Source organism: Primulina tabacum, chromosome 14 (genome assembly GCF_025594145.1).
Source record: "Primulina tabacum isolate GXHZ01 chromosome 14, ASM2559414v2, whole genome shotgun sequence".
In the NCBI taxonomy this organism is placed as follows: Eukaryota; Viridiplantae; Streptophyta; class Magnoliopsida; order Lamiales; family Gesneriaceae; genus Primulina; species Primulina tabacum.
Genome location: NC_134563.1, coordinates 29,475,663 through 29,501,646, shown reverse-complemented (window position 1 = coordinate 29,501,646; position 25,984 = coordinate 29,475,663). Strand labels below are relative to the sequence as shown.

At 34.3% G+C, this 25,984-nt stretch overlaps 2 protein-coding genes and 1 non-coding gene across 6 annotated transcripts; 2 read left to right on the top strand and 1 right to left on the bottom strand.

Annotated features, from left to right (window-relative positions):
* The first annotated feature begins 1,955 nt into the window (after positions 1-1,955).
* On the top strand, positions 1,956-2,048 carry LOC142525727 (small nucleolar RNA R24). The gene has a single exon (XR_012815178.1). It is a non-coding gene; the product is annotated as a small nucleolar RNA R24 (small nucleolar RNA).
* A 533-nt stretch (positions 2,049-2,581) lies between these two features.
* On the bottom strand, positions 2,582-7,287 carry LOC142524520 (serine hydroxymethyltransferase 3, chloroplastic-like). The gene is made up of 12 exons (XM_075628545.1): positions 7,122-7,287; positions 6,245-6,526; positions 5,203-5,398; positions 4,929-5,103; positions 4,727-4,844; positions 4,532-4,644; positions 4,305-4,427; positions 4,005-4,109; positions 3,791-3,877; positions 3,618-3,725; positions 3,314-3,386; positions 2,582-3,037 (listed from the first exon to the last, which is right to left on the bottom strand). Exons 2-12 carry the CDS (start codon positions 6,459-6,461, stop codon positions 2,763-2,765), a joined length of 1,590 nt encoding a protein of 529 aa, XP_075484660.1. The 5' UTR covers positions 6,462-6,526; positions 7,122-7,287; the 3' UTR covers positions 2,582-2,762.
* Positions 7,288-9,921: 2,634 nt separating this feature from the next.
* LOC142524179 (uncharacterized) lies at positions 9,922-15,617 on the top strand. 4 transcript variants are annotated; one of them, XM_075627999.1, is made up of 8 exons: positions 9,922-10,078; positions 10,162-10,284; positions 10,374-10,681; positions 10,769-11,024; positions 11,391-11,727; positions 13,676-14,066; positions 15,213-15,290; positions 15,484-15,617. In XM_075627999.1, the coding sequence occupies exons 4-8, from the start codon at positions 10,904-10,906 to the stop codon at positions 15,532-15,534; spliced, it is 978 nt and encodes a 325-aa protein (XP_075484114.1). In that variant the 5' UTR covers positions 9,922-10,078; positions 10,162-10,284; positions 10,374-10,681; positions 10,769-10,903; the 3' UTR covers positions 15,535-15,617. The 4 variants fall into 4 exon arrangements, with proteins under 4 accessions (XP_075484114.1, XP_075484112.1, XP_075484113.1 ...); XM_075627997.1 differs by having other exon boundaries at positions 10,162-10,298; positions 10,387-10,681; XM_075628001.1 differs by having other exon boundaries at positions 9,924-10,078; positions 10,162-10,298; positions 10,387-10,681; positions 10,769-10,895.
* The last annotated feature ends 10,367 nt before the right edge of the window (positions 15,618-25,984 follow it).

The following is a 25,984-nucleotide window of genomic DNA, read 5'->3' as shown; positions in this document are numbered from 1 at the left end:
AGGTGCTACTTGAGTTTTACGAGTCGGATTGCTCATATTTTTTGACTTTGATGATGATGTGTTTGTTGAATCTCTTGTTCCTGATGTTTCTCATCGAAAAAATCAAGATCATAGTCATCGACATTGAATGAAGGAAAATTGTGATCCTTCAATTCGAACATGATGCTCTTTCCATTTCCCTTACCAGCTTTACGACTTGATCCGACCATTTATATAAATATAAAATTGAGTAATTAGGAAAATAAATGAACAATTGATAATAAATCCATAATCGAGACTTGATATTTTGAGAATTGAGAATTGAGAGATAATTGTGTGAGAAAAAAATATTAAGAATAACCGACCTGTCAGTGGAACGGGTCCTACCCAATGGGTTTGACCCGTTCGACCCGACGAGTCTATTGATTTTTAACTCTAAAATCGTAACCGGACCGTACCGCCTTGGGTTTGTTATGGTCACGGTTTCAGGGTCAAATTCATTGAACCGGTTAGTCAGACCGTTGACCGTGATTCACGTCTGAGTTAAATCCAAATCGCGGTTCAAGTCCGAGTCAAATGCCAACTGTGGTCGGGTCTAATTCAAACTTACATAATGCTGGGACAAAAAATTGTAGTTGAAAGAGTTTTGTATATTAATAAATTTATCATCATATAATTTTTTAAAAACAACTGAACACTATATAAAATTATGGAAAGTGGTCATTTTATCCTCTCAACATTAATATATATAAATATATAGTTGGTATAAATACTTAAAAATAATTATCTCGAAAAACCAATAAAATCACGGGAGGTTTCTAAACCCGAGGTTGGGCTTCATTTACAATAAACTACAAACATTGGCCTTCTGAGCAAATAATGAACCCTAGGGTTTCTTGCATCCATCGCTACACGCCGTTCACAACTATTATTTATTCACGCCGTGAATTTCTTAAGTTGCATACGCAATCGCTCTCCTGTTTTGCATAATCCTTGGTTGATTCGCTTCAATTTCCCGTCTTTTGCTCCTGGAGCTATTGTTTATGTTCAAATTTCTGGGTTTTTCTTAATTTTTTGATTATGCAACCAAACATGTAACTTTAATTCACCCCGATTCGGATTCTATCTATTGTTTATCGGTCGCCATTATCGACAAGAATTCGAGATGGCTCCATACGAGTCAGCAGCAGTTGCCCATTTCCTTTGGCAAATCGTCTGCCGCTTGGAGCCTAGATGAATCGTTCCGGTTTGAAGATCCATGGAATCTAACACTTTTATTATTTCATGATACAATAAACTGGGGAAATCGTTGAGATCCAGACACAAATTTATTTTAAATTCTGTTTCATTGGTTCTTCAAGATTGTACATTTTTCTAAAAATCTAGGTGGAAGCTCAGATATTTTGTATGGGTCATGATAAAAAACAAATAAACTTATTCAAAATTCAATCTTGTTATTTGTTTTGTAGATCGCATAGTTTGGGATTTTCTGGAAACCCATTATCTTTCAGTTTAATTACACGAGAAAAATGTCTCAAAATTTCTATGTTTTTAAGATTGAAAATTGTTTCAAATATTGTCTGATTATTTTAGATTTTTAGTGAGGTAACTTCAAGATTGTTTATTTTTCCAAATTCGTTTCGTTTTCAGTCGGCACTAAAGTCAGACAACGGGGGCTTCGTATCTATGAACAATGGCAAGCTACCTTTTGCACAGTGCCTAAAAATGGCTACTTGTCACGAATGGAGGAAGTTTGCTTCCTTCAAATTTGAAGTAGCTAAATTTACACGAACTTTTATTGAAATGCAGCGCATACATGCGTTATTCGACTTGCTTTTTGACGACATGTTATTTGTTTCCAATCTCTTCTTGATTTGGAACAAGTCTAGTTTTGTTTGAGAGTCTGGTTGGATTCATGCCATCCATGTTTCGAGGTCGAACGGCTTTAAGATCGTCGACATGTTTTATGTTATTTGTATGCGGTGATGAGCAGCTAACATGTAAGAAGAGCCAACTTTGTGTTGGTTCTTCAATGAAATTTTCTTGTTAACGCTTGGCTTCTGAGCATTCTGTGTGATATGATCAAGAGTTATCCATACTTGCTATTTGGCAACAGTGTGATGCTGAGGCCTCTCGAGAGAAGTCTATGCATTCAGATACAAAATTGTAACTTTTATCTTTATGTTTTTCAAATATATACATTTATCATATGTGAAGTCTTGTTATATCCTGGAAATTTGGTTAATATGAAGTCACTATGTTATTTTTGTTGATAAAATTATGTGCAATAACGATTTTAAGTGGAATGGACAACGGGTGATGCAAATCATAGTGATTATAATTGAATAATATTTTTCGTAAAAATTTATGTGAGACGATCTCAGGGATCGTATTTGCAAGACGAATCTTTTATTTGAGTCATATATGAAAAAATATTATTTTTTATGTCAAAACTAAGAGTATTATTTTTATTATGAATATCGATAAAATTGAACGTACAATTTTTTTTCATTACTTGGTTCCAAATCACAAGAATGTGGTTCTAATTATAATTGAAGATTACTTTTTTATTTTGGGAAATTCAATTATAAATTTAACTACACGTTCAAATTTGTTTATTGATCAAACTGTTGCAATTATGATTCAGAAAATAATTATTCAAAATATACCTAACTAGACCGCTGAAGATTGAAAGGTGTAAACAGTGTTTCTCAGGCGCTTCTCACATATAAAACAAAAGCCAAGGGAAAAATGAAGTGTATCCATGCTCCAAATTGTCGGCCTCATAGCCCCGGTAATGGGAATTGGCTTGTAAGTGCCTCCACTCGTTTTTGCAGATCCAATACCTTGTCGATCAGAGGAAAGGTTGGGGAAGTGACAAATTTCATAAAGTCTTGTAGTTTCGAGCCGCTGACAGATTTCTTGGCTTCTAAGGTGATTTGCACACCCTCATGGATATAATCTGCCACTGCTATGAATTCATTTTCACTGAAACCTCGGGTAGTCATTGCAGGTGAACCTATGCGTATCCCACCAGGCACTAGTGCACTTTTGTCACCTATAAATTTCAATAGTAAAAATCAGGGAAGCTAAAAGTTTCTGTGCAGAATACAAGCTCAGGCATCCAAATATTCGTGTTTATTAAAATTTGATGTAACATGTCTCTCTATGACAAGTTAACAACGTGCTAATCTTTCGTATTTTCTTCCTAGCATCTTCTCATATGCTTTATATTTTTTATGCATGGATAGTGATTTGTGTCAAACCCCTCCTAAGATTCGGTAAATTTATATAAAATGGTCACATATATGACAGAAGGATTCTGTACACTTACCAGGTACTGAATTTTTATTTAGGGTGATGGATGCCATATCGAGAATTTTCTCCACTCTAGCACCGTCTATCCCCTGCACACGGGAGAAGGGTTGATGTATTAGAACATATGATAAATCATCCAAAGAAAATAGGCAATAAAATAACCAAAGATTACGAGTAGTTGATTTCAATTGTAGACACGGACAGGCAATTGACTGCTAGTAAAACGAATTTAAGAACAATTTAAGTATGGAAACACAAACAATATCTCATCACTCGCCTTCTATGAGAACAAGAAAGGTAAAAATAAGTCAGATGCTCACCAAGGGGCGGAGATCCACAAGGACCAAATGGTTATCACTCCCTCCAGAGACCAGTTTGTATCCCAACTCCATTAACCGGTCGGCGAGAGCTCTACAATTATTGACCACCTACCAGACAAATAGATGGCGTCAAAATAATCATACATGAAGAGATAAACTAAAACATCAAGAACCTTATTTTGATAAGCCTTGAACGCAGGTGATTTTGCGTGTTTTAAACAAACAGCAAGCCCCCCAATTGTGTGATTATGTGGACCTCCCTGTTCATGATAATAAACGGTTTGGTTAACCAGAAACAAATTTAAATACGATCAAATATGCAATAATCCCATAACGTTAATATTTACATCCATCTACAATGACAAGCAAAGCACAGATTCCACAGACCTGTAGACCTGGAAAAACAGCATTGTTAATGGCAGATTCTAAATCAAACCCCAGAACAGGATCCTTCTTGAAAAAGATCATGCCTCCTCTAGGACCCCTCAGAGACTGCAAAGCATGTCAAGTTATGGTCACCAAAATGAAGAGAATTTTTTTTATAAATTAAAGGATGACCCTGTTGCTGTCAAATTTGACAACAAAAAAAACACCACATTAATTCATTCTACTTCTCGTTGGCAGCAATCCAGGTGCTTTGTCCAAGTTTACACAACTAACTATATAGAGCAAATAATCATAGCGAACCTTATGTGTTGTAGTAGTTACAATGTCACAGTAATCAAAAGGATTTGCGACGACAGAGGCAGCAACAAGTCCACTAATGTGAGCCATATCCATCATGAGAAAAGCACCAACAGAATCAGCGACCTGCATATCAAAAACTAATGGTTAGATGCCGAATATGGTCGAAAACATGGATAATGCATGAATTAAGCATACATGAATACAGACGAGGTACGTGTAAAACAAACCTTCCTCATGCAAGGATAGTCAAAATCTCTAGGATAAGCGCTAGCACCTGCAATTATAAGTTTTGGACGAAACAAAATAGCTGTTTTCTCAAGCATTTCATAATCAACGAGGCCTGCGCAATGTTTAGTGTCAGTTATGGTTACTATTAATCTATGAAATCATGCTATTTAAACTTCATAACAAAATACCAAGACCTGTAGACTCATCAAGTCGATAGGGCATGGACTCAAAATAAATAGAGGTGCCAGAAACTCGTCTCTTGGGAGTCATGAAACCATGTGACAAGTGTCCACCATGAGGTAAATCCAATCCCTGGAGTCACTCAAATCCCGATAAAATAAGAATAACTTCAAATGTTCCAACAGATTGATGCTGGAAGAAAGGATTGTATTTTACCATTATGCGATCATGTGGATTGAGAACTGCAGTGTAAACCTCAAAATTAGCAGGAGAACCTGACAATGGTTGAACATTTACACCCCATTTTTCCCCATCCAAACCAAATGCTGCAAGCGCCCTCGCTTGACAAAGAATCTCAAGTTCATCAATAAACTCGTTGCCACCATAATATCTAGACAAATAAACATAAATATATCTCGCATTACAAATTGTAATGATGTCCAGTGCTTAATATTGTATTGATGTCATTTTCCTTCATCCAAGCTATTACCTTTTACCAGGGAGTCCTTCTGAGTATTTATTAGTGAGGCAAGAACCAACAGCTTCCATCACTGCACGTGATGTAAAATTCTCCGAAGCAATAAGTTCTAAGCTTCTAAATTGACGATTCTTCTCCCTGTCAATAATGGATCGAACTTCGGGATCTGCTTCGCTCAGGCCATAGTCCACAAAGTTGCTCCCAGCACCTAATCAATCCATTTCACGATGAAGAAAACTCGCAATGTATAATGAAATACATGAATGGAAAACAATGGAACTTTATGCCAACTCATTCGAGTTGCCAGGAGAATAAATAGGAAAAGTATCAAGTTTCAATTTCTCTGAAAGGCTCAAGCATTTCACACTAAAAAATGGCAATGACAAAGAAAACACCAAAGCTTAAGGTCTTTGAATATAAAAACTTAAGACACAAAAATGTATAAAGACAATCATTAATCAAAACAATATCAAATCTCCCATAAATATCAGCCAATCAATTGCCATCTCAGCTAGTTACACCCGTTGAAACTCAACCGGAGAACGTTGCAGACAGCAGTTACAAAAAAAAATGAACTGGCTTGATAATTATCACAAGAATGCGTGGGGAAGCTGCACAAATGGTGCCCCTCTCTTTTTAAAATGCCATACAGTGGGTTGTAATCTTTCATGATAATGGATTCATCATTGAATTTTAATGTTCTCGTGTCAGTAAAAGTATAAATGTGCAAGGATTTATCCCTTTAAATCAAACAACAAAAAATCATGCTTATCCAAATTCAAGGAACTGAAAGCACGCGACACTCAGGTCTCACCCAGGACAACATTAAGTTTGACGGAAAATATCAAACAAGACAAGATTCTGGGCCGAGAACCAAAGCAGACATTTATTAACATTTACAAAAAAGAACCACAGATCCATGCAAAGGAAAATTTGGTAACACACACAAAACATGAAGACTTAATGATAAATCTCTCATGGGTAAGCAAGAATGTGAAAATATTCAATGGTTTTTCCATGTTTGAACTATGTTTAGACTTATAATGCTTACCACCTTCAATTTCAGAGATAGGAACAGACACAGAAGAGGCTGGCTTCCCAGTAACTAAGCTTGCTTCCAATGGAGACGACCTACATGGCCTCATTGAACTCAATGTCACATAATTTGAGCCCCCATTGGTGCCAAGCAATTTAGAAGGAAATGTTGATCCCTGTGTCCAAACAGTTTGTTGAATAGAGCTCGTCATTGCAGATCCACCACAAGCCAGCATGCTCTCTCTCTCCAGACTCCGATGCTATACTTTCAGTTTACTTGCATTAAAACAAGATCTTCTGCCTGACGGGTAGAAATCAAGAAAATTAGCTTGAAACAAATTTTAGATACAGGCACCCGGTGCTTGGTATGCAGGGTATGACAGCCATTTCACCCATTAACAAAAAAAATCAAAGGATAGTTATCAAACTGCCTTTTGTATAAGTTCCATTATACAGAAGTAACGTAGCCAAATCCGCCAAAAGTTAATCAGCTTATTCATACAAAAAATTATCACGACAATATAACATAAATTCAACAAGTTCAACCGGACTTCATGATCCTAACATCATTAACCAGCTCAAAGAAACATCATAAATCCCCAACCAATCCAACAATCTATGTTTCTGTACATGAAGCTTTAATCGTTCCACCAAACCCACAAACACAAACCAACCAAAACTCAACATATGCAACTTCCTTTCCTGAAAAACTCCATCCAACCTTCGCAGAACACAATACGACAAAATCCCACATCGAAAAACAATTCAACGTTGGAAAGAAAGGAAAAAGAGTTAAACTTGACCATGTTGAATAATCCTTCAGAAATTAGCCCGTCCTCTAGCTCAAAGCACATATAAAACAGCGAACCAAAACCAAACAGTACAGAAAAACTCACTCTTATCCTGCTTATTCTTCCGTATGAACTGAAATTTCCGGAATAATTATTTTCTGTTGGTGTTTTGGTTTTCTTGTCAAATGAACATTTCTGTAGGCATGTTTTTACACACAAGAGGAGAGTGAAGGTCGAAAACCTAGCTCAGTTTAAAGCCCGCGCCTCGCCGTCAGCAACTTTATATATAGTTTTATATTTTATTTTATTTTATTTTATCGTATTTTTAGATTAGATGAGTGAAAAAATTATTAATATAAAAAATTTCATATTTATTACAATTGCATAAATATTCAACTATGTGCGTGTGGACATTAGTTACACTTCTAATTTTTATTCTATATGGCAGAATAAAAATCCCATTAACGTCTCATAGATTTATATTTATGAGATGGTCAATCTTATTAATAAGAAGTTATATTTTAAATATAAAATATAATACTTTTTTTCGACTATCAGTCTCACTTATAAAGGCTTTGATAATTTTCTCAGTTTTTTTCCCCAAAATTTTTCATATTTTCATAGGGCCCAAATACAATCATTATGTGAGGATAATGAATCTAATTTTTTTTTTAATGTAACATTGAATTTTATCAAAAACTACCGTGTTTTCTGATTTTATAAAGCATAAAAAGTTAAAGAATTCAATATATGATATTATGTGGCATCCATAATTAATAAGTACTAGTTACTCTGCACACGTGATGCGTGTGTGTACAATCCTTTTTATCATTATCGATGGACTAAAGTGAAATTTGACAAATTATGGATGGACTAAATATTTTGAATTGTTGAAATAAAAAAAATAAAAATAAAAGTGTTTGTTGAAATTTAAAAAAAAAACAGAACAAAAAACAAAAGTGTAATATTAGTATCATATAAGTGTAAAGTTGGAAAAAAATTGGTGTCCTTCCTAAATGTTTAATATCATGTCCTTAACTTTAAAAAAATAGAATAGATTTTATTATAAATATAGACAAAATTGACATATCTCACGAATAAATATATGTTACAAGAGACCTACTCAAAATATTTATGACTAATTTATTCAAATATTATTAATTTTTTACAATTTTTTTAATCATTAATGATTCAAGTGTAACATAATACATCCTAAATTTTTACCCATTCAAAAGTATACATGAGAATATAATAAATTCGATAATTGATTTTGATCAGGCTACGGATTTATTTTCTAAAAAAATGAGTGGATTCCGTTGTAATTTTCAATCTGAACAATTATATACCTTTTTTTTTACAGAGATTTCTTTCTAGATATTGTTTATTTGATTTTTTGTACTAAAATACATTATTTCATTATTTGTAATTTAACATATATGGTATAACTTTTACTTTTTAAATTATAAAACATCGTACAAGATATATATTTATTTTTTTACCTCATCAAAAATATATTTAGCTCTAGTCCTGGCATTGATTTTAATTTGTTAAATAAATAAAAAAATTATTTAATAAATCTTTCACAAAAAATAAAATCATAGCAAATAGTTAATAGTCCGTTTGGTTAAAGAAGATCACATGTTAAAAATGTTTTTAAGTAATAAATTTTCTTTTATTAAAAAAATGTAATTTTTGGGTACAAAAGAAGTTTAGAAAAATACCTTAAAAAAGCTTTTTTGAAGCTGACTTTTATTTATTTATTTTAACTTCTAATTTTTTTTAAGAAAATACATTTTAATATTCATCCAAACCAAAACAGCTTTTTTTTTTTAACAATAACACTGATGAAATTATTGTACCGACGGACACTCCATAAACATCGGCCCGTCGCATGCGACGAAGTTAAGCTATAAATTTTGTATCCAAACTCAATCTAAATCTGATAGTTAATAGTTCGGCATATTACGTTTTCTACTTCATTCAAAAAAATTTAAATTTAAACACGTGCTGTTGAAATAACATCCAATAAAATAATCATAGTTTTACAAATATTTATTAAAAAAATGAAATATGAAATTCAATAATTATCACCTTCAAATTTGATCTATAAATTCTATTTTATTGTTTTAGATAACTTACTTAAAGTAACCACTTGTACTTTTATTGAATTTAACTAAATTTAATTTTTTTTAATCAAGAAATAAAATTGTATTAAAGAGTCACCAAAAGATACATCCAAAATCCACGAAAGAAAAACACATTCGATCCAAGAAAATGATAATGTATCTTACAGAACATAATAATCAATACAATGAGTTACCAAATCACTCGTGTGGCTAACATGTGTTAATGATTGGATATTGATTAAAACAAGGAGAGATTAAATCTCATCAGTGACGATCTCATCAAATCCACGATTCACAGATGACGAAGTCACAGCTTGGACGACACGAGATGAATATCTCATAACACAATAACTTTATAAAACTTAGCATTAATCGTTAAAGTAAAGCCATCATAGATAGCAAGAAGTTGGATAGAAAATACAAATCCTGGGTGCCGAATACCTCAAGCCAACACAGCTCGACGATACCCAAAATGATCTTGAAACCGAAACAACCCCATTCACATAGTCAAAACATGCATCTAATAAATTTAATTTGTTTTTATAAAGCAAAGCGTTTGTATTATATTTGTGTCACCTCACGGCAGTTTAGATTCCATCTACTAAATTAACGTCGTTACGGAACATCCGGTCTACAAGTGGGGCCCACTAACGGCGTCTCAAACAGTTTTCGGAGAAGCAATCCAGGCCGTTTATATATTATCAACGGTCGTAGATTGAGTTGGAGGGGAAGTGTACACGAGAGGGTATAAAAATTGTTGTTGGGATGTAGAAAGAAGAGTAATTTCATATATATATTTTTTCCATTCTTCACCAGAAGAACAATAGAGCGTCTCTCTCAAATTTCTACTCTTTTTTTTCAGATTTTTTTTAGAAATTTGTTGAAATGGCAAATTTTGGTGTGTAAAATGCAGTGAATTCATTGTTTCCAGAAAAGGTGGTCTTTGTTTCTGTTTTTGAGTTTTCTGAAGATATATCTCGGATTTAACATGTAATATGTCTGTGTATTATGAATCACAGGTGCATTTGCAAGCGATTTGGAGTCGTTTTCAAGTGGGCGTTGACGATTGGTTGGTTTTACTGGCTGTGAAAGAAGCTGAAGAACTATTGGATTTCGCGAAGGAAATTTGAATGCAGAGCTTTGTAATCATCGTTGTGTTTCCATTTCTGCGGTTCTTATTGTGTTCTCTTCGCGATTAACGCGTTTCTTTTCTGTAATTTTTTCTTTACAGGTTCATCTTGTAGATTTGATGTCAGTTTCTTGTCTGTAAATATCGGAATCGAATACAAAATCCGTATATCGAAGCTCAGTTTTGTTGTTTTTACATGTTGAAATTGCTGTCGAAGATTGAAATCGAGGCTTGGATCTGTTCGAGTGACTGGTTGAATCGTCGTATCCGTGAGTTCACAGAGCCTGAAGGAATAAACCAGCGGAAGTTGATATAGATTTCGAGTTACATGATATCAATTCATCTTGCTTGTTGTTTTTTCCTGTGAGAAAATTATCAGTAAAATTTTCGCCAAAGTAAGAGGAAACAAGGTATATATCTGTTCATTTCAGAAAACATCTGAAAATATGGTTGAATTTGATCTGTTTCTCACAAATATTTATATTCTGTAAATGCAGATTCAGAGCAATCGGTTTCGGTGTTGATTCTCGGAGCTTATTATTAGCAATTTCGTCAAAAACTTCCATTGAGAGAGGAAAAGAATAGAGTTCTCATACAGTCCCGTGTTTTAATCGAGACCCCCAGGTAATGCTATGGTGATGGGATTCGGTGACTTGCTCGCTCATCTCTGCCTTTCTACCTCCGAATCGCTTCGATTTCATCTTCTCCTATCTCTCAATCTGGAGATTTCGTCTTATCCGATTCACAATCTTGGTAATTTTGTGTGTTTTGAGCGATCTCTACTGCCTTGATTTGAGATATTTGCTGAAAATCCAATCTCCTTTTCCTCATAATTTTCAACGCTCCTTTTCATTTGGATATTACAGAATTTTGCTTAGTTTCCTGTCAATTTCTTCAGCACCATCAGAAAACCAAACCAGAGTTCTAAAGAAAAATCAAAATCTATTTCCCTCCGTTGGCCAATATACATGACCAAAGCTCAGCTTACAGAGCAATTCTTACCAATTTCTTCATCTCTTGTCGACTGAATCCTGCTTTATTTTCCTTGGAGGAACTGTTAAATATACTCACCGTTAGCAAACAGAATCTGAACGCAAATGTGATTGGATTGTTGAACAGGTGGGTGCAATATGGAGAGCAACAATAGCCAATCGACCAATAACAGAGATGGGCCACTATTACTGAGATCCGAGCCCAAGTCAACCTCTACGACGTCGTCTGAGTTCGTGCTGCAGTGGGGCAATAGGAAAAGGCTGCGCTGCATGAAGATCCAAACCAACAAGGAATCAAGCTCCGGATCCGGTCGACCCATGACCCGGGTCAATCGTCGGGTAATAAAATCAGACCCGAACAAGGATCCGAATTGGCTTCAGCAGATAAATGCAGAAAAGGTTCACGTGAATGTGAATCTCCGTCAACGTCCGCAATCGCCGTCACCTTCACATCGAATTTTGAGGTGATATTTCTACTTTTTGTGTGTTTTCTCTGGGGGTGTTTAATATAGCTGATATTTTTTTTTTACAAAAAAAAAAAGAGTTTTCTAACGGTTAAAATAATTTTTTCTCGATTTTTTCAGAAAAATAACAATGTGAGTATGTTATTTTTATTTATTAAAATTTCGTAAATATATTTTACTTTTCAATATGTTTTTACAAAATCAGTTTTGAGAAGATAGATAATCTTAGGAATAAAATGTAATGGGAGCGCAGCGATGGCATCTTTCATCAAATTAATTATTAATTAAAAATAAAATGGTGCAGTCCATCATAAACACCACGACACATTAAAGACCCATAATCTAATTTATTAAATGTTAAAGGATCTTCGCTGCTGGTTTGGCTTTAATTTGAACTGGCGTGTCAGCGTGTCTTTCTATATACTTTTTTTAAATAAAAAAAGAAAAGAAAAGAGGAGATGTCTTTCTATATACTTAACTGATGCATTTATATTAAATTTTAGGCAAAATTTATGTGAGATAGACTTACGGGTCGTATTCTGTGGTACCGATATATTATTTGGATCATTATTTTTTATGCTAAGATTATTATTTTTTATTGTGAATATCGGTATAGTTTATCCGTCTCACAGATGAAGATTCGTGAGACTGTTTCACAATAAACTTATTTTAAATTTTAATGTTAAATTGTTTAATTATGTCAACGTACTTTTTAAAATAGCATGTTTGAGTTTTTTATTATATTATATTTTATATCTAAAAAAACAAATAAGGGTGTGTGGCTTGTTTTAGGGGAAGACTGGAACAGCTCTGGAAAAATATTGTTTATTTGGTTCCACTTTGAACAAATTAAATTATTTTCAAATCATATCAAATACGGTTGGATACAATTATTTTAAAATTTAGAATAATATAATTTGCGGTATAATTTAATACATTAGTATACAAGTTTTTTGTTTTGTTTTGTTTTTTTTTTTTCGAAAATCAATAATATAATTATTTATTTATTTATTTGGGGACCTCGTCCTAAGATAAAACGTTATTTAAACAGAATAAAACGTTCTGGTAGCAAAGAAAAATTCAGTTAATAGTAATGACTTTGCTGATATATGTAAAAATAGTTTTAAGAAATGAAAAAAAATAATAATACATTATTTATTTTTATTTTATTTTTGAAATCGTACTTATTTTTTATTTTTCGTTGAGGATATAGTTATTTTGTTTTTGGTAAAAAAAAATTGCAAGCTAAAACAAATTAGGCATTAATCCAATATTTTATCTGGCAATGGTTGATAATGGAAACTTTGGAAAGTGGGCCGCCATTTGTCCTTTGATCCCTTCCTTTTTCATGAATGAATGAATTAGTTGATTACTAATATGAATATGATGATGTTTCGATTAGGACACGTATACTCTTCAGACATATTTCGATCCAAAGGCCCAAATTTTCTTCCACAAAACTATGTTCTAATCCTTGAAATTTCTCCCCACTGCACTTTTGCTTTTAGGCTTTAGAGTTCAGTCTCAAATTTCTTGAATCCTTGACCCTTCTAAAAATAAAAGCCGACCCGAATCCAGAGCCACATCCTCTCTTAACAGCTCTCCCTTTTTCTACGCCAAACCTTGTGATCTGCAACTACCGCAAGGTTATTCCCGTAATTTCACCTTCACTCATTATTTTTCTTTAGTTTTTATCTTACCAGATTTTGGTTGTAAATTGTTTCTGTAATTGATTTGTATGTGCGGAATGTAATGTCTTGTGCCGAGAAATTTTACTTGAGATTTCATATGTTTTGGAGCAAAATTTTAAATCTATTGCTTAAATTGTAAATTGTTTTTAAATTTTGGTAACTTCATGATATATGTCAATTTTTCTTGTGCCCACTCCACTTGAATGGGGGATGCATGTCGTTCTAACTTGTAATTTCTTATTTTCTTTCTCCTCTAGGAATTCAGAGAGTTGGATTGGTATGAGGGGACATAGCAATGGTGTGAAGGGATTGGCTTCACCGGATAGAGGTGGTGATAAGATCAAAGCTAGTAGCAATACCAACACTCACAATAAAAAGAACAGCAATATTAATGGTAGTCATCAAAATGACCACCACCAGCAGCAGGGCGGTGGCGGAAGTGGTGGTTCTGGGTCATCGGAGACAACCCATGAAGGGAAGAAAGGTGGGCCTTTGTCAGGTAACGAGGCTGTCCCCGTAGTGTGGCCGCCTAAGTTTGTGATCGCGTTGACAAATAAGGAGAAAGAAGAGGATTTCATGGCAATTAAAGGCTCCAAACTTCCTCAAAGGCCAAAGAAACGAGCCAAGTTAATTCAGCGCACAGTCAATGTTAGTTTTACTACTCCCCTCTTTTTTCTATTTGCGAATTAGTTACTTGCATTGTGCTGAAATTATGGGATTGCTTCACTCTTTCATCTACGATTTTGCTTGCTTTTTTTTCCAATTATTCACGACTAGTTAGGTAGACTCTGTTTACTTCAACTCTTCCTCTCCTTTTGGATTTTTTGAGAGTGCGTTTTCTTGTGTACTTCTGTCTTCAGGAAACAGGACTACAAGTTTTCTATCTCTATCTCTGCGATCAGAAACGATGATATATATGCAAATCGATACAAATTTATCGAGTCTATAGATGGATTCAGCCATTGAAAGGCAACTATTTTTGCTCGTGCCTTTCACTTGAATCTCTAAATGCTACTTCCTACCAAATGACAGCTGATTAAAATGAAACTATAAAAAGGCATGTTGTGTTGGTGAAGCCAAAAATTGCGAGGTGGTATTTGACTATCATGTCCTTTGTCGGATCCAATTATTTTTTTTTTCTGGCAAGCTGAAAAATTGTGTACAAATATAAAACTTTTTTTCCCTGATGGGTCCTACCAGTGATTACCCTTTTGTCGTGTCTAAAAGCCATCGTTGAATATATTTCTGAATTGTCATCTACCCTGCGAGTCTTTGCTATTTTCGTTTATTTTATTGTGGAGGGAGTTTGCTTTTTCTCAATTATTGATTTTGGTGGGCCTTATTTTTCTCGTTTGGCGCCATTTGTGTATACAAACATATATACCACTCTGTCTCACCACGTACTCAAGATAATCACAGCACTAAAGGTTCAATAGTCAATTTCTATGTTTCGATGCTATTATCATTAGGTGGTTCATGATATTTCATTACCATCTAACATCGACAACATTTGATCAATTTCATGTATAATATTTTATTCATTTAAGTTTAGATACATCTCTTACTTTATTGCTGAGTTTTCTTTGAAGAAACCTGTTATTCAAATGCGTAAAACATGAAAAAAAATCATTACCAGGAACATATGATTTAGAGTGTGTGGTCAATGCTTTTGACAGTGAATTCCATCTTTGAAGATCATGCGTTTGAAATTATGGCATTTACTAAAATACATGAGAAATAGGAAAGAAACAGTATTATCCCGGTCTGATTCTGAATGTTTGATTTCAATTGCAGTTGGTATGCCCGGGTTCATGGCTATGCGATCTAACTCTTGAGCGATACGAGGTTCGAGAGAAGAAAGTTTGTAAGAAGGTACTCTTTGTTTCTCCATGATCCTATTTTCTTCATCTATAAAGCAAGGAGGATAATCTAAATACACTCGAATTCATGATCATCAGTAGTCACATAACAAAGTTGACCAACAGTACAAATTGTATTTTCTTTTTTTCTTTCTTTTTTTTTTTTAAAAAAATTCTTCATAGTGACATCACTTCACCATTTTCAGAGACCAAGAGGCTTGAAGGCTATGGGCAACATGGAATCAGACTCGGAGTAAAGAAATGTTACGGAATTGTAAAAAATGTTATCTTTGAAAATGTGCACACTTTTTCGCAAATCAATGGACGGTTCGATTAGACACTTCGCTCTACAATTCACTTCAGGATTAGGTTAGGGGAAGATTTCAGGATTAGGGTAGGGAGCTACTGCGGCGCTATAGAATAATGCTATTGGCTATTGCCTTGGCGTAATTTTTTTTTTTTCCCAAAAAAAAAAAAAATTAATTTTAAAATCAAATTTTAATTTATATATTTACAATTTGAAATATTTTTGTAGTAGTAGTTTTCGAATAGAATGAGCGTGCGTTCGGGGTAAAAGTAATTGTTATCTAACCTGATCGATACCAAGGTATCGACCAGAAATATATATCTAATTTTTTATCAACTAACCCTATTTCACATTTTATTCAGGATACTTTTAAGCCCAATCAATAAGGCAATCAAGAAAGCGAAGTGTAGCATAAAATTGAAGTGCAGAAAAACGATAAGCATCAATCATACAAATTATATCATCCTTTTACATACAAGTTTAGCAGCAGTTAGATGCCGATGTCCAACTTATTTCCTAGAACAGTTCAGGAAGAGATCGTTTGAGTTGCTTAACTACAGTGAATATTGCACGACGGTTAGAGATCATGACGGGGCATTCTCCCTTGTCATCTTATTCAATAAACTCTGTAAACAAGGTTCCTTCGATCTATGGGGAAACAGAAAGAGCAAATAATATAAACGAAAGAAATATTGCAGCACTCAAAAGAATCAATAAAAATATGTTTGTGAAAGAGAGATTACATTTCTTGAAAAATAGCAGAACGCACAATATTGACTATTAAAATTAATCGACAAGTCGAGTGGAGAGCTTAAAGTTTTACTAAGGATGGCCAACTTAATTTTTCACGAGGTAGTTGGGAGGTAAAACTTGAATGATTTGTTCTACTCTCCCATTTGATGGTTGTGCCCCTTACAAGAAGGAAAGCAACGGAATTTGCAACTTTCTGAAGTGCAAACTTACATATTCTATTGTATTTATTGGTGAACCTTGTGATGTAATGTTTTCTTTTCGGGTTTAATCTATTTAATCAGCCAAGCCAAATAAAAACTGCCATCGCAATAGGATGTCCTGAATTATCATTACCTAAACTCCTTTCTCAGCAGGGCAAAAACATCAACTATTTTCTCAACCTTTGTAACACCAAAATATTTTGTTGTTTCCTTCTTCCTGGTAGTTCAATCATACTCGCGGATGTAGATGTAAACTTCCTGGTAGTTCAATCATACTCGCGGATGTAGATGTAAACTTGCGGAAGCATATCAATATATGCAGAGCATCGAAATTTGTAAATAAGAAATTAATCATCTACAAATCATCAAGCAAGTTTTGAAGACGCATTAGAAAAAAAAAACCAGAAAAAGAATAATTGGACGTACTGATTCAACTTTCCACCCAGTACTAAAAGCCCAGAGGCCCATAACCCCTGCAGTCAAACTACATCAGAGGAGCATATTTTCCATTCTCAACATCTGCCTGAGTAAGAGGATGACCCTGGCCACTGATCGTAGTCACAGTTCCTTCCCTGTAACAAAACTTACACCGGAAGTTGAAAAAAGGTAATAAGAAATTACTATGAAATGACCAATTATCCTCGCCAAACCCAAATCAATTAGTGTAAGTGGTATTCAAGAAAACAAAAACATATGTTGCCAGATATTATTCTTTTCAATTCCGACAAAGCCTTCCTAGAATGTGGGTGCATTTACGTTCATAGGCATAAGATAATAAATAAAACCCGGGTATGCAGAGTTCAAGTGACAACATTAATCATCAGATACATGAGAGAGAGAGAGAGAGAGAGAGAGAGAGAGAGAGAGAGAGAGAGAGGGTTTACCTTCTGGGTAAGATGCGATTCACCCTTGCCTTTTGCAGAAGAAACTGTCTCATTCAAGCTAATACACGTCTCTTTCTGTGTCACTTCTCCACAGTTCCCACATTTTAGAAGTTCCCACATTCCAGAAACACGTATATGAAAAGTACACAAAGTGTGAGGAATGATTTTTTGAAAGAATGAAAATAATTATCAACTTTACTTCAAGTATATTCAAAACAAGGTTTAATTGGTCAAGGCAACTTAAAAAATCATTTATCAGATCTGAATCCCACTTGGACAGACATTTTCTGTGATATTCATGAACTGCCATGTTCCAGAACGTTAATCAGTTATAACACGCTTTATGCCAAAACAAGATGAGAATAAAAGATTTACAAAGTGATAATAATTCTTTTATGCTAAAATATGGGGTACCCAAATCAAATTAACAACTTATATCAATCAGAAGAAAGGCTCGGATGATGATCCCCACGATAAATCTAACAACTTGAAAGAGAACTTAATATGAAACAATTACGAGCGACATTTACACGAAGAGCAACGGATATCATTTAGCTTTGCAGCCAACCACATTAAAAGTTACCAGCTGTAAAATACACAGCAGGAAACAAGACATACTACCAGGACGCGATTACATTGTTATAAATCCAGATAATACTAGCCATACAAAAATCCCAGCAGCAGCATAATATTACATGCCCTTACATGATCATGTATAAATATTTACGTCTACTTTCAGCATTTGTCTGGGTTCTAGCTATTTTAAAATCAGTGCAACAAAATTGGAATAAAACCTTCAGAAAACTCTCCAAGAATGCATTGTGTAAATATAGGGGAAAATTCTGACAACACTATATTAGCACAAATAAATTACAAATGAATTGAGCATGAAAACTACAAGTCAAAATGGCTTTTTAGACAATAAATGAAAGTGCGAACTAAACTAAACAGACAGAGAGCAACACAAACACAGATAGGAAAGCAAATCAACTAATTAACCTAAACACAAATAATAATCGAAATTAAAGTGACAAAACTAACAATATATTGCAACCTATCGGACATACGAGTTCAAATACAATCACAATTCATAAATAACCTCCGATTTTTAGTCAACAAAATCGAGGGAAAATACCAAAAAAGGGAGATACCTTGAAGTTGCAGGCGGAGTTAGCATCATTGCAACCGTCCTGAGGCAAGAGGTCAGTAAGATTCTCAAGCTCCGCGCTGATAATCGACATGTAGTTCGCCATTTCTTCACTGTAAAAGCTTCGAATCACCGGAAATCTCGCTCACTGTGTGTCCTTCCTCTATTCTTGCGTGGGTAGGTACATGTATACAATTGTCTCGAGATAAAGGGTTTCTGTTTATAATTTATACGCTTAAATCTTATTTATGGTCCAAACATTTGCAAAACCCTTGCACCCGACCACAATGAATTGAAATCAAAACCAATATTTCTTGATTTTAGGAAACATGAGAGAATCTCATTGCACAAAAAAATGAGAGAACCGTCTGTACAAAACTCAATGAATGAATTTGCATATAAGCTTTTGCCCTTGCCCTTGTATAATATGCTAATACAATTGTAATCAAGTCTACCAACTAATCATCTAACTAGGCAACCAACTAAGTATGTGTAACTATGGGGTGTATTGGTTATAGACTTTTAATGATTTTTATGGAGTTTAAAAGTCTAGAGGTATTCAAACTAGACTTTTATATACTCCATAAAAGTTTAGTGGTATTCAATGTAAACTTTTGTAGAATTTTAAAAAGTCGCGTGGTATTCAAACTTGACTTTTAAAAACTCTACAAAAGTCTATAGGAATTATAGCCTAAGGTACAACAATAAAATGTCAACAAAAGTCTTTAATTCAACCTAAAGATTTAGATGTACATTTAATTGAGAAATCTCCCAAATTCAATACAAATTTTCATTCTTTTCTCATCTATTTATTTTTCCTTTTATTTGTACTTTTTAAATACATAATTAAAATTTAATTTTTTTATTAATTATTATATAACATTTTATTTTTAATTATTTTCTTTAATTTTAGTTAATCTATATATTAAATTATTGTATAAGCAAATTCATACCGATACTATACCAAAATTTTCGGTATACCGAACCAAAAAAACCTTACATTTTAAAAAAATTTATAATTTATTGTTTTAAAATATTATATATTTTAAAATTTTTGTATATTTTTTCGGTATTTCGGTATATATCAAAATTTTCAAATTGGATATCGTTACCGTACCGAAAAATTCGGTATTGTTACCGTACCGTATCGAAATCTTCGGTATACTTAAAATTCGGTAAATTAAATATTTTTTTGTTATGGTAATCTCGGTATACCGAAAATTCGGTATTTTTTTCCCACCCCTAACAGGGCTTGTATTGGCATGTGCTATATTACACAATTTTCTTTTAAAGAAGTGTCAATTTGATGAATTTCAAATTGAACTGGATAATGAAGCTCAATTGTCTTCATCAGCACAAATTTATGAAGGTGATGACTTTGATAAGTTATTTAATACTCAAAAACAACAACGAGCAAATGCTAATGCATGGAAGGATATCATAGCCAATGGAATGTAGAACGATGTTGATCAAATTTTCAGTAATGATTAGATTTTTTTTATAAAAGACTACTCATTATTTTCAGTGTTCTTTTAATAAAATTTTATTATGAACTTATAATAATATTATTCATTAATATGTTGAATTGACATAAAGAATTGAAATTTTGATTTCAATAAATTGGATAGTTCATTTGTCGTTTTTCATAAATTAAATTGATTTAACTTTTAAGTAAGTAAAATTCATTTACATTCATAAATAAAAATAATAATTTAAAATTGAAGATGTTATCTATGTCCAATAATTATTTTAAAAAAATTAATAAAAAATAAATCACAATTATAAACTACAAAATTCACATAATTCTATGAAAAAGTTTACAAAAGTCTACAAAAATATTGAAAAAAAGTCTATAAGAGTCTATGAAATTTGTTTTACAATTCTATGAGTTTCTATAAAAGTCAATAAAAATTTATCAACTCCACAAAAGTCCATCATTTAAAAAAAGTCATTAAAAATCTTTGAAAGTATAGAATGAATACACCCCTATATTTGTTTCTAAAACTCGCCCTCAAGATAGATAAGGAGTGGATGTTGTGCACTCCCATCTTGGACGAGAGAGATCGGAATTGAGATGACAGCAACACATTAGTAAACAAGAAAGTAAGTTGTAGGGTCGAGGAAACATGCATGAGCTTAATGATTCCAGCTTGAACTTTCTCTCGCACAAGACGAGATTAGATGCAATGTGTATTGCGGCTTGACTATCACAAAAAAAGCTACCGGTTCTTGACGGTGAACTCCAAGATCTTTAAGAAGAGATATCACCCATACGGCCTCACATAGCTGCAACCATTGACCTATACTCAGGTACAACTGATAACCTCTCAACGGCTTGTTGTTTCTTCGATCGCCAAGATACCATAGATTTTTCAAGAAACACATAAAAACCTGTTGAAGATTTCCGTGTGTTTGGACACGCCCCCCAATCAGCATCAGAAAAGAAACTAAGCTTGAGATTCGAATCTGAACTGTAAAACATGCCTTGGCCAGTTGTTCCCTTAATATATTTCATCACATTGATCGCAGCATCCACTTGTGGCACTCGAGGCTTAGACACATATTGGCTTAGTTTATTCTGCATAAGCAAAAAAGGGTCGTGTAATCGTGAGGTACGACAACGTCCCAATCAATCTTCTGTAGGATGATGAATCAGGAACCAATTCCCCATCCTCGTGACTTAGTTTCATGTTAACATCCATAAGAGTGGTCATTGGTTTGCATCAAAGGAATCCTGCTTCATTAACCAATTGTAAGGGATAGTGTCTTTAGCAAACAGAAATACAATTCTTCGAATGTGCAACTTCGATCCCGCAAAAATATTTTAATTCTCCCAAGTCTGTCAAGCAAATAACAAGAACCTTAAAATTTGTTGCTTCTTTCTCATTGTTTGTAGGTACAACTGTATCATCAATATCAGAATGTGACTACATAAAACAAAGATTTATCAAGGTAGAAGAGACTTTTGCAAACCATTGGCGAGATATTTGTTTGAGTCCGTGGAGTGATTTTTGTAGCCTGCCCACAGTATCTTTAGGCAAGGACTCTCCCTTTCTGCGATACCCTGGAGGCAGAGACATATAAGCTTCTTCGGACAAGTCCCCATGAAGGAAATCCATCTTCACATCAAGTTGAAACAAAAACGAGCCGCTCCAAGAGCTAATAAGATTTCAATAGACATAATCTTTGCAACAAGGGAAAAAGTGTCAAGATAATCGATACACGCTTGTTGTGTATATCCCTTAGCAACAAGCCTAGCTTTCTAACGTTGCAAGGTGCCATCAGCTAAAAATTTAGCTTTATAAACCCAACGACAACCACAGTTTTACCAGGTGACAAAGCTACAAGAGAACATGTACCATTGCTTTCTAAGGCTCGAAGCTCTTCAGTCATGGCCTGCCTCCATTCGTGCAACACAACAGCCGAGAAAAATTTTGAGGTTCAACAATGGAAGCTACATTGAACAAAAAAACTCGAAAAGAAGGTGCATTTTGGGGTTTCAAGGATTGAAGATAATGGATGGTCAGTCAAGGATTTAGGATGGTGATCAACAACATAGCACTGATAATCACGAAGATGAACCGGCCTGGAAGAGATGCACTGGGAAAGAGTCGGACTAGGAGCATTGATACGGGAAGATATTTTTATCATATAATTCTTCATACTAGTATTTTCAAAAGACGGGAAGATAGACTCATGAGAAGTGACATCCGAGAGAAATGTTCACCTCATTTGTGTCAAGATTTAGCAACTTGTAGTATAATAGTTCAAAAGTCGTTCTACGGGACAAAAGCGGAGGAGGAGTCCGGTTAATGAGATACGCAATTGTGGTAACGCACTCATTCCAATAAATCAATGGGGTGCCATATTGAAAAAAGGGCATGGGAAACGTTGAGAATGTGTTGATGTTTCTTTCCACAACAGAGTTTTGTTGTGGACGTTTGAGACAATAATGATAATGAACAATGCCTTTGTCCAGGAAGAATTTGGTGAAGTTAAATTCTGGTGCATCATCACTCCGAACCGCTTAGATGTTCTTACCAAATTGGGTATAAGCTAAGGAATAAAAAGCTGGAAAGACATTAGACACATCAGATTTTGATCGCAACATATATATCCAAGTAAATCTAGTATGATCATCAACTATAAGACAAAAATATTTGAACCCTTCAACTGTAAATGGAATAAACAGACCCCAAATATCAATGTGAATAAGATCAAAAGCATTGTCACAAATATTATTATTTGATATAAAGGGTAATCGCTTTTGTTTAGAAAGATGACATATTGAACATTGTGTTACATCGTCATCTACAGGATTGAAATGCAACTCAGTACCTATTACAGAATGAAACGTCTGTCCTTTTTATTGCTTTAAAAGTACTAAAATTTTTTTTTTTCACTCATTTTCGGCCATGTGCACATATACCACATGAAAATATTTTTATAAAATATTTTACCCTTTAAAATAAAAACATCAACCAACTAGTATTTTAAAAATCAAGTGCAATAGTCATAAAATGAAATTGTCAATTGTTTTACCAAACCTAAAAAGCAATAAATTTGAAAAGTATAGCTCATACTAAACCTCTCAAAAATCTCTCAAAAGCATAAATAAATAGTCTTAAAATCTTTAACGTAAATCATGAATCATAAATCATAAATGCGAAAAAGTAGAAGCGCTGGTCCTCGGGTTGTGTGCACCTTTAGTCCAGTCAAATCATCCATCAAGACCTCTCTCAAATTCACCTGCATCCATCACACCTAGTGAGTCTAAAGACTCAACACACCATAATCTTTATAACAAATAATACGTATAAAACCACATGCAACAGTGAAAATACTTTTACGTAAAAATAACATTTTAGACATGCATAAATAAACCTTAACTTTTTCCTTTTTCCTCAACATGACATAACATAAAACCCTTTAACATGATCATAAACATTTCCATTTTCTTTTTCCTTTGTTGAATTCAGATCGTTAATTGTGACTTTCCTCAAACCTCATAAGTCGATGGATCCATCTACATGAAACCGCAGTACTGGGTGGCGGGGGACACCAGCAACACTCTCACCGGTCAATTGGGCCCTGGCCTATCATCTTTCGAATAGAATACGATCGTCAGGGCTCCCTCTGGGGCCTTTTCCCATAAATGGGCTCCCTTTGGGGTCTTTTTCCCTCACGATATTCTCATTCTTACCGTTACCTCATATCCTCATATCCTCTATGGTAACAATGGAAATACGATCGTTGAGCTCCCACTGGGACCAAAACCCTCACGATATCTCCAATGTAAACACATAATAGTCATAATTACTTCACCTCCTTCAACGTTTACATTCTCATTACTTTATAAAAATCATGCATAACCTATAATTTTGTTTTTTTGAAACCAAGCATGCAACATTTCTTTTAAATATCTTCCTTAAATCATAAAAATCCCATAGACATTTAAAAATCATAATTTATTCATGAACATTTCATAAACATTTAAAAACAATCATAATATCATAAAAATAGCATTTAGAGCACTGCCATGACGTTTACTAATTTTTAGGTGAAAAAGACCGTTTTACCCCTGGACGTAAAATTCCTCAATTATGACTTTTTCTTGAATTCATTGACTCTAACATATCCCAAATAATTATTTAAGTCTAATTTAATTTTTTCATAATTTTATTTAGCTTAAATATTAGACTTTTTCATTTATCTTTAATTAATTGTTTTGACGATGTTTTAATCCCGAAAAATCCCAAATTTAATAAAAAATTCTTAAATCCAAAATTTAGTCTTTTGATATTATTTTATCCCTTATGAACCACGATTCGACCCCCGTGAGCCATTTTTCAATTTATTCTAGTTTAGAAACCTTACTATGACACCTAAACTTCGACCCCGAGCCATCTTTCGATTTTCTCGAGTCATCCTCGAACCAAGTTGATCCAAACCCTGACCGACATCTTAGAGTACCCTACTGGACCCTTAGACCACTTAGAAACCATCCCAAAACCCAGAAACGAAGTCCCCAACCCCATACAAGAGCTGGCCGAGAACTCCTATTGTGATAGGACTCTACGATTTTGCATCTAGGCCTCTACTTGCGAGCCCAGCCCCTGAACCAACCACCCGTGCACCCTCCTAGGACTCTAGTGCATCACCTTAGCCCGGCCTTTGAACCACGGACCGAGCCCCAAGCCCCTGGAAGCCTCCAACTTCCTGCGCATGCGCTGCGCGTTACTCGGGTGGGAGTCCTAGCAGGCTAGGACTCATTCTCCAGCCCTTGGTTCGAGTCCTAGCATGGCTAGGACTCTTCCCTCGACTCAACCCCATCCCTGGCTAGCCCTGACCCCAATCCAAGACCCAACCAGCCCCTTCACGTGAAAGCCAAACCCCTTGAAACCCATGAAAGAAAATTCGGCTCCTGCTTTGTTGTTTGTTTCTTTCGACTTTGGTGTTTAAGGTGTGTGTTAGGAGTTTAAATCATGTATAAACATCACTTGTTCATCACCTAAGATCATGGCAGCCTCTTCACAATATAAAACATGAATTTAAATCATAGAATCATGAGTTTACCTCTTGTGCATGCCATAAATCCGAAAATACAGAAAATAAGTTCATGTTCTTTATGCATACAATATTTAAAACAATATTATGATATGATGGATGAGAAAAAGAGATGTATGGCGTGCCTTTTCGTTTTATGCGCACGAATTAACGTTGACGACGAAGAACGGGCAAGAACCTTGGCTTTGAATCCACTTGAGCCTCTTCGAGAACCCTTCTACTTTGTGGTGTGCAAGTGTGTATCGTGTAAGGGGGCGGTGGGGAGTGTTTCAGAATTTCTTGAGTGTGTGGCCGTGAGTTGTGTTGTGAGTGTAGGGTTTTAACCTTTTAAATACTAATTAAACTACTAACTAGGCTTAGGCCTATTAAGCCACTAAATTAAGCCCATTAGTCTTAATTAGGATTTAATAAAATATTATCAAAGTTTTTGTTTAAATAAATTTGTGAATTTATTAGCCGGGTTGCCAAAAAGCTCGCATTTTTATTGAAAAACCCACACCGATAAAATTTACGTCCCGGCATATAAAATCACCTCAAAATCCCTTATTTTCAAAAATATGAAAAAGCAACACTCATATTTTAAATAATTAAAAACAATTATTTAATAAAAATATTTTACGTTTTTCAGTCATCGGTCCCCGTTCATCGATCGTCACTTGAATATTTTTTAATGCAATCATGTAGAAAAATATATTTTAAAAATGCAAATATGCACCACATAATTAATCCATGCAATTAAAACATTTAATTAAAATACATAAAGAATTTAATAACTGCATGCATATGGTTCGCGCGGACCTTCAAATTTTCGGGGCGTTACACAGAAAGTCGCCCTAATCTAGAATGCCA

Bases quoted from the DNA above. Each gene is read 5' to 3' on its own strand.
- LOC142524520 (XM_075628545.1), bottom strand. From the start codon at position 6,461: ATGCTGGCTTGTGGTGGATCTGCAATGACGAGCTCTATTCAACAAACT. The intron at 5,104-5,202 runs GTAATAGCTTGG...TTATTTGTCTAG, and splicing joins GAAGGACTCCCTGGTAAAAG to ATATTATGGTGGCAACGAGT. The intron at 4,110-4,304 runs GTTCGCTATGAT...CATGCTTTGCAG, and splicing joins TAACTACTACAACACATAAG to TCTCTGAGGGGTCCTAGAGG.
- LOC142524179 (XM_075627999.1), top strand. From the start codon at position 10,904: ATGGTGATGGGATTCGGTGACTTGCTCGCTCATCTCTGCCTTTCTACC. The intron at 11,025-11,390 runs GTAATTTTGTGT...ATTGTTGAACAG, and splicing joins TTATCCGATTCACAATCTTG to GTGGGTGCAATATGGAGAGC. The intron at 11,728-13,675 runs GTGATATTTCTA...TTTCTCCTCTAG, and splicing joins CCTTCACATCGAATTTTGAG to GAATTCAGAGAGTTGGATTG.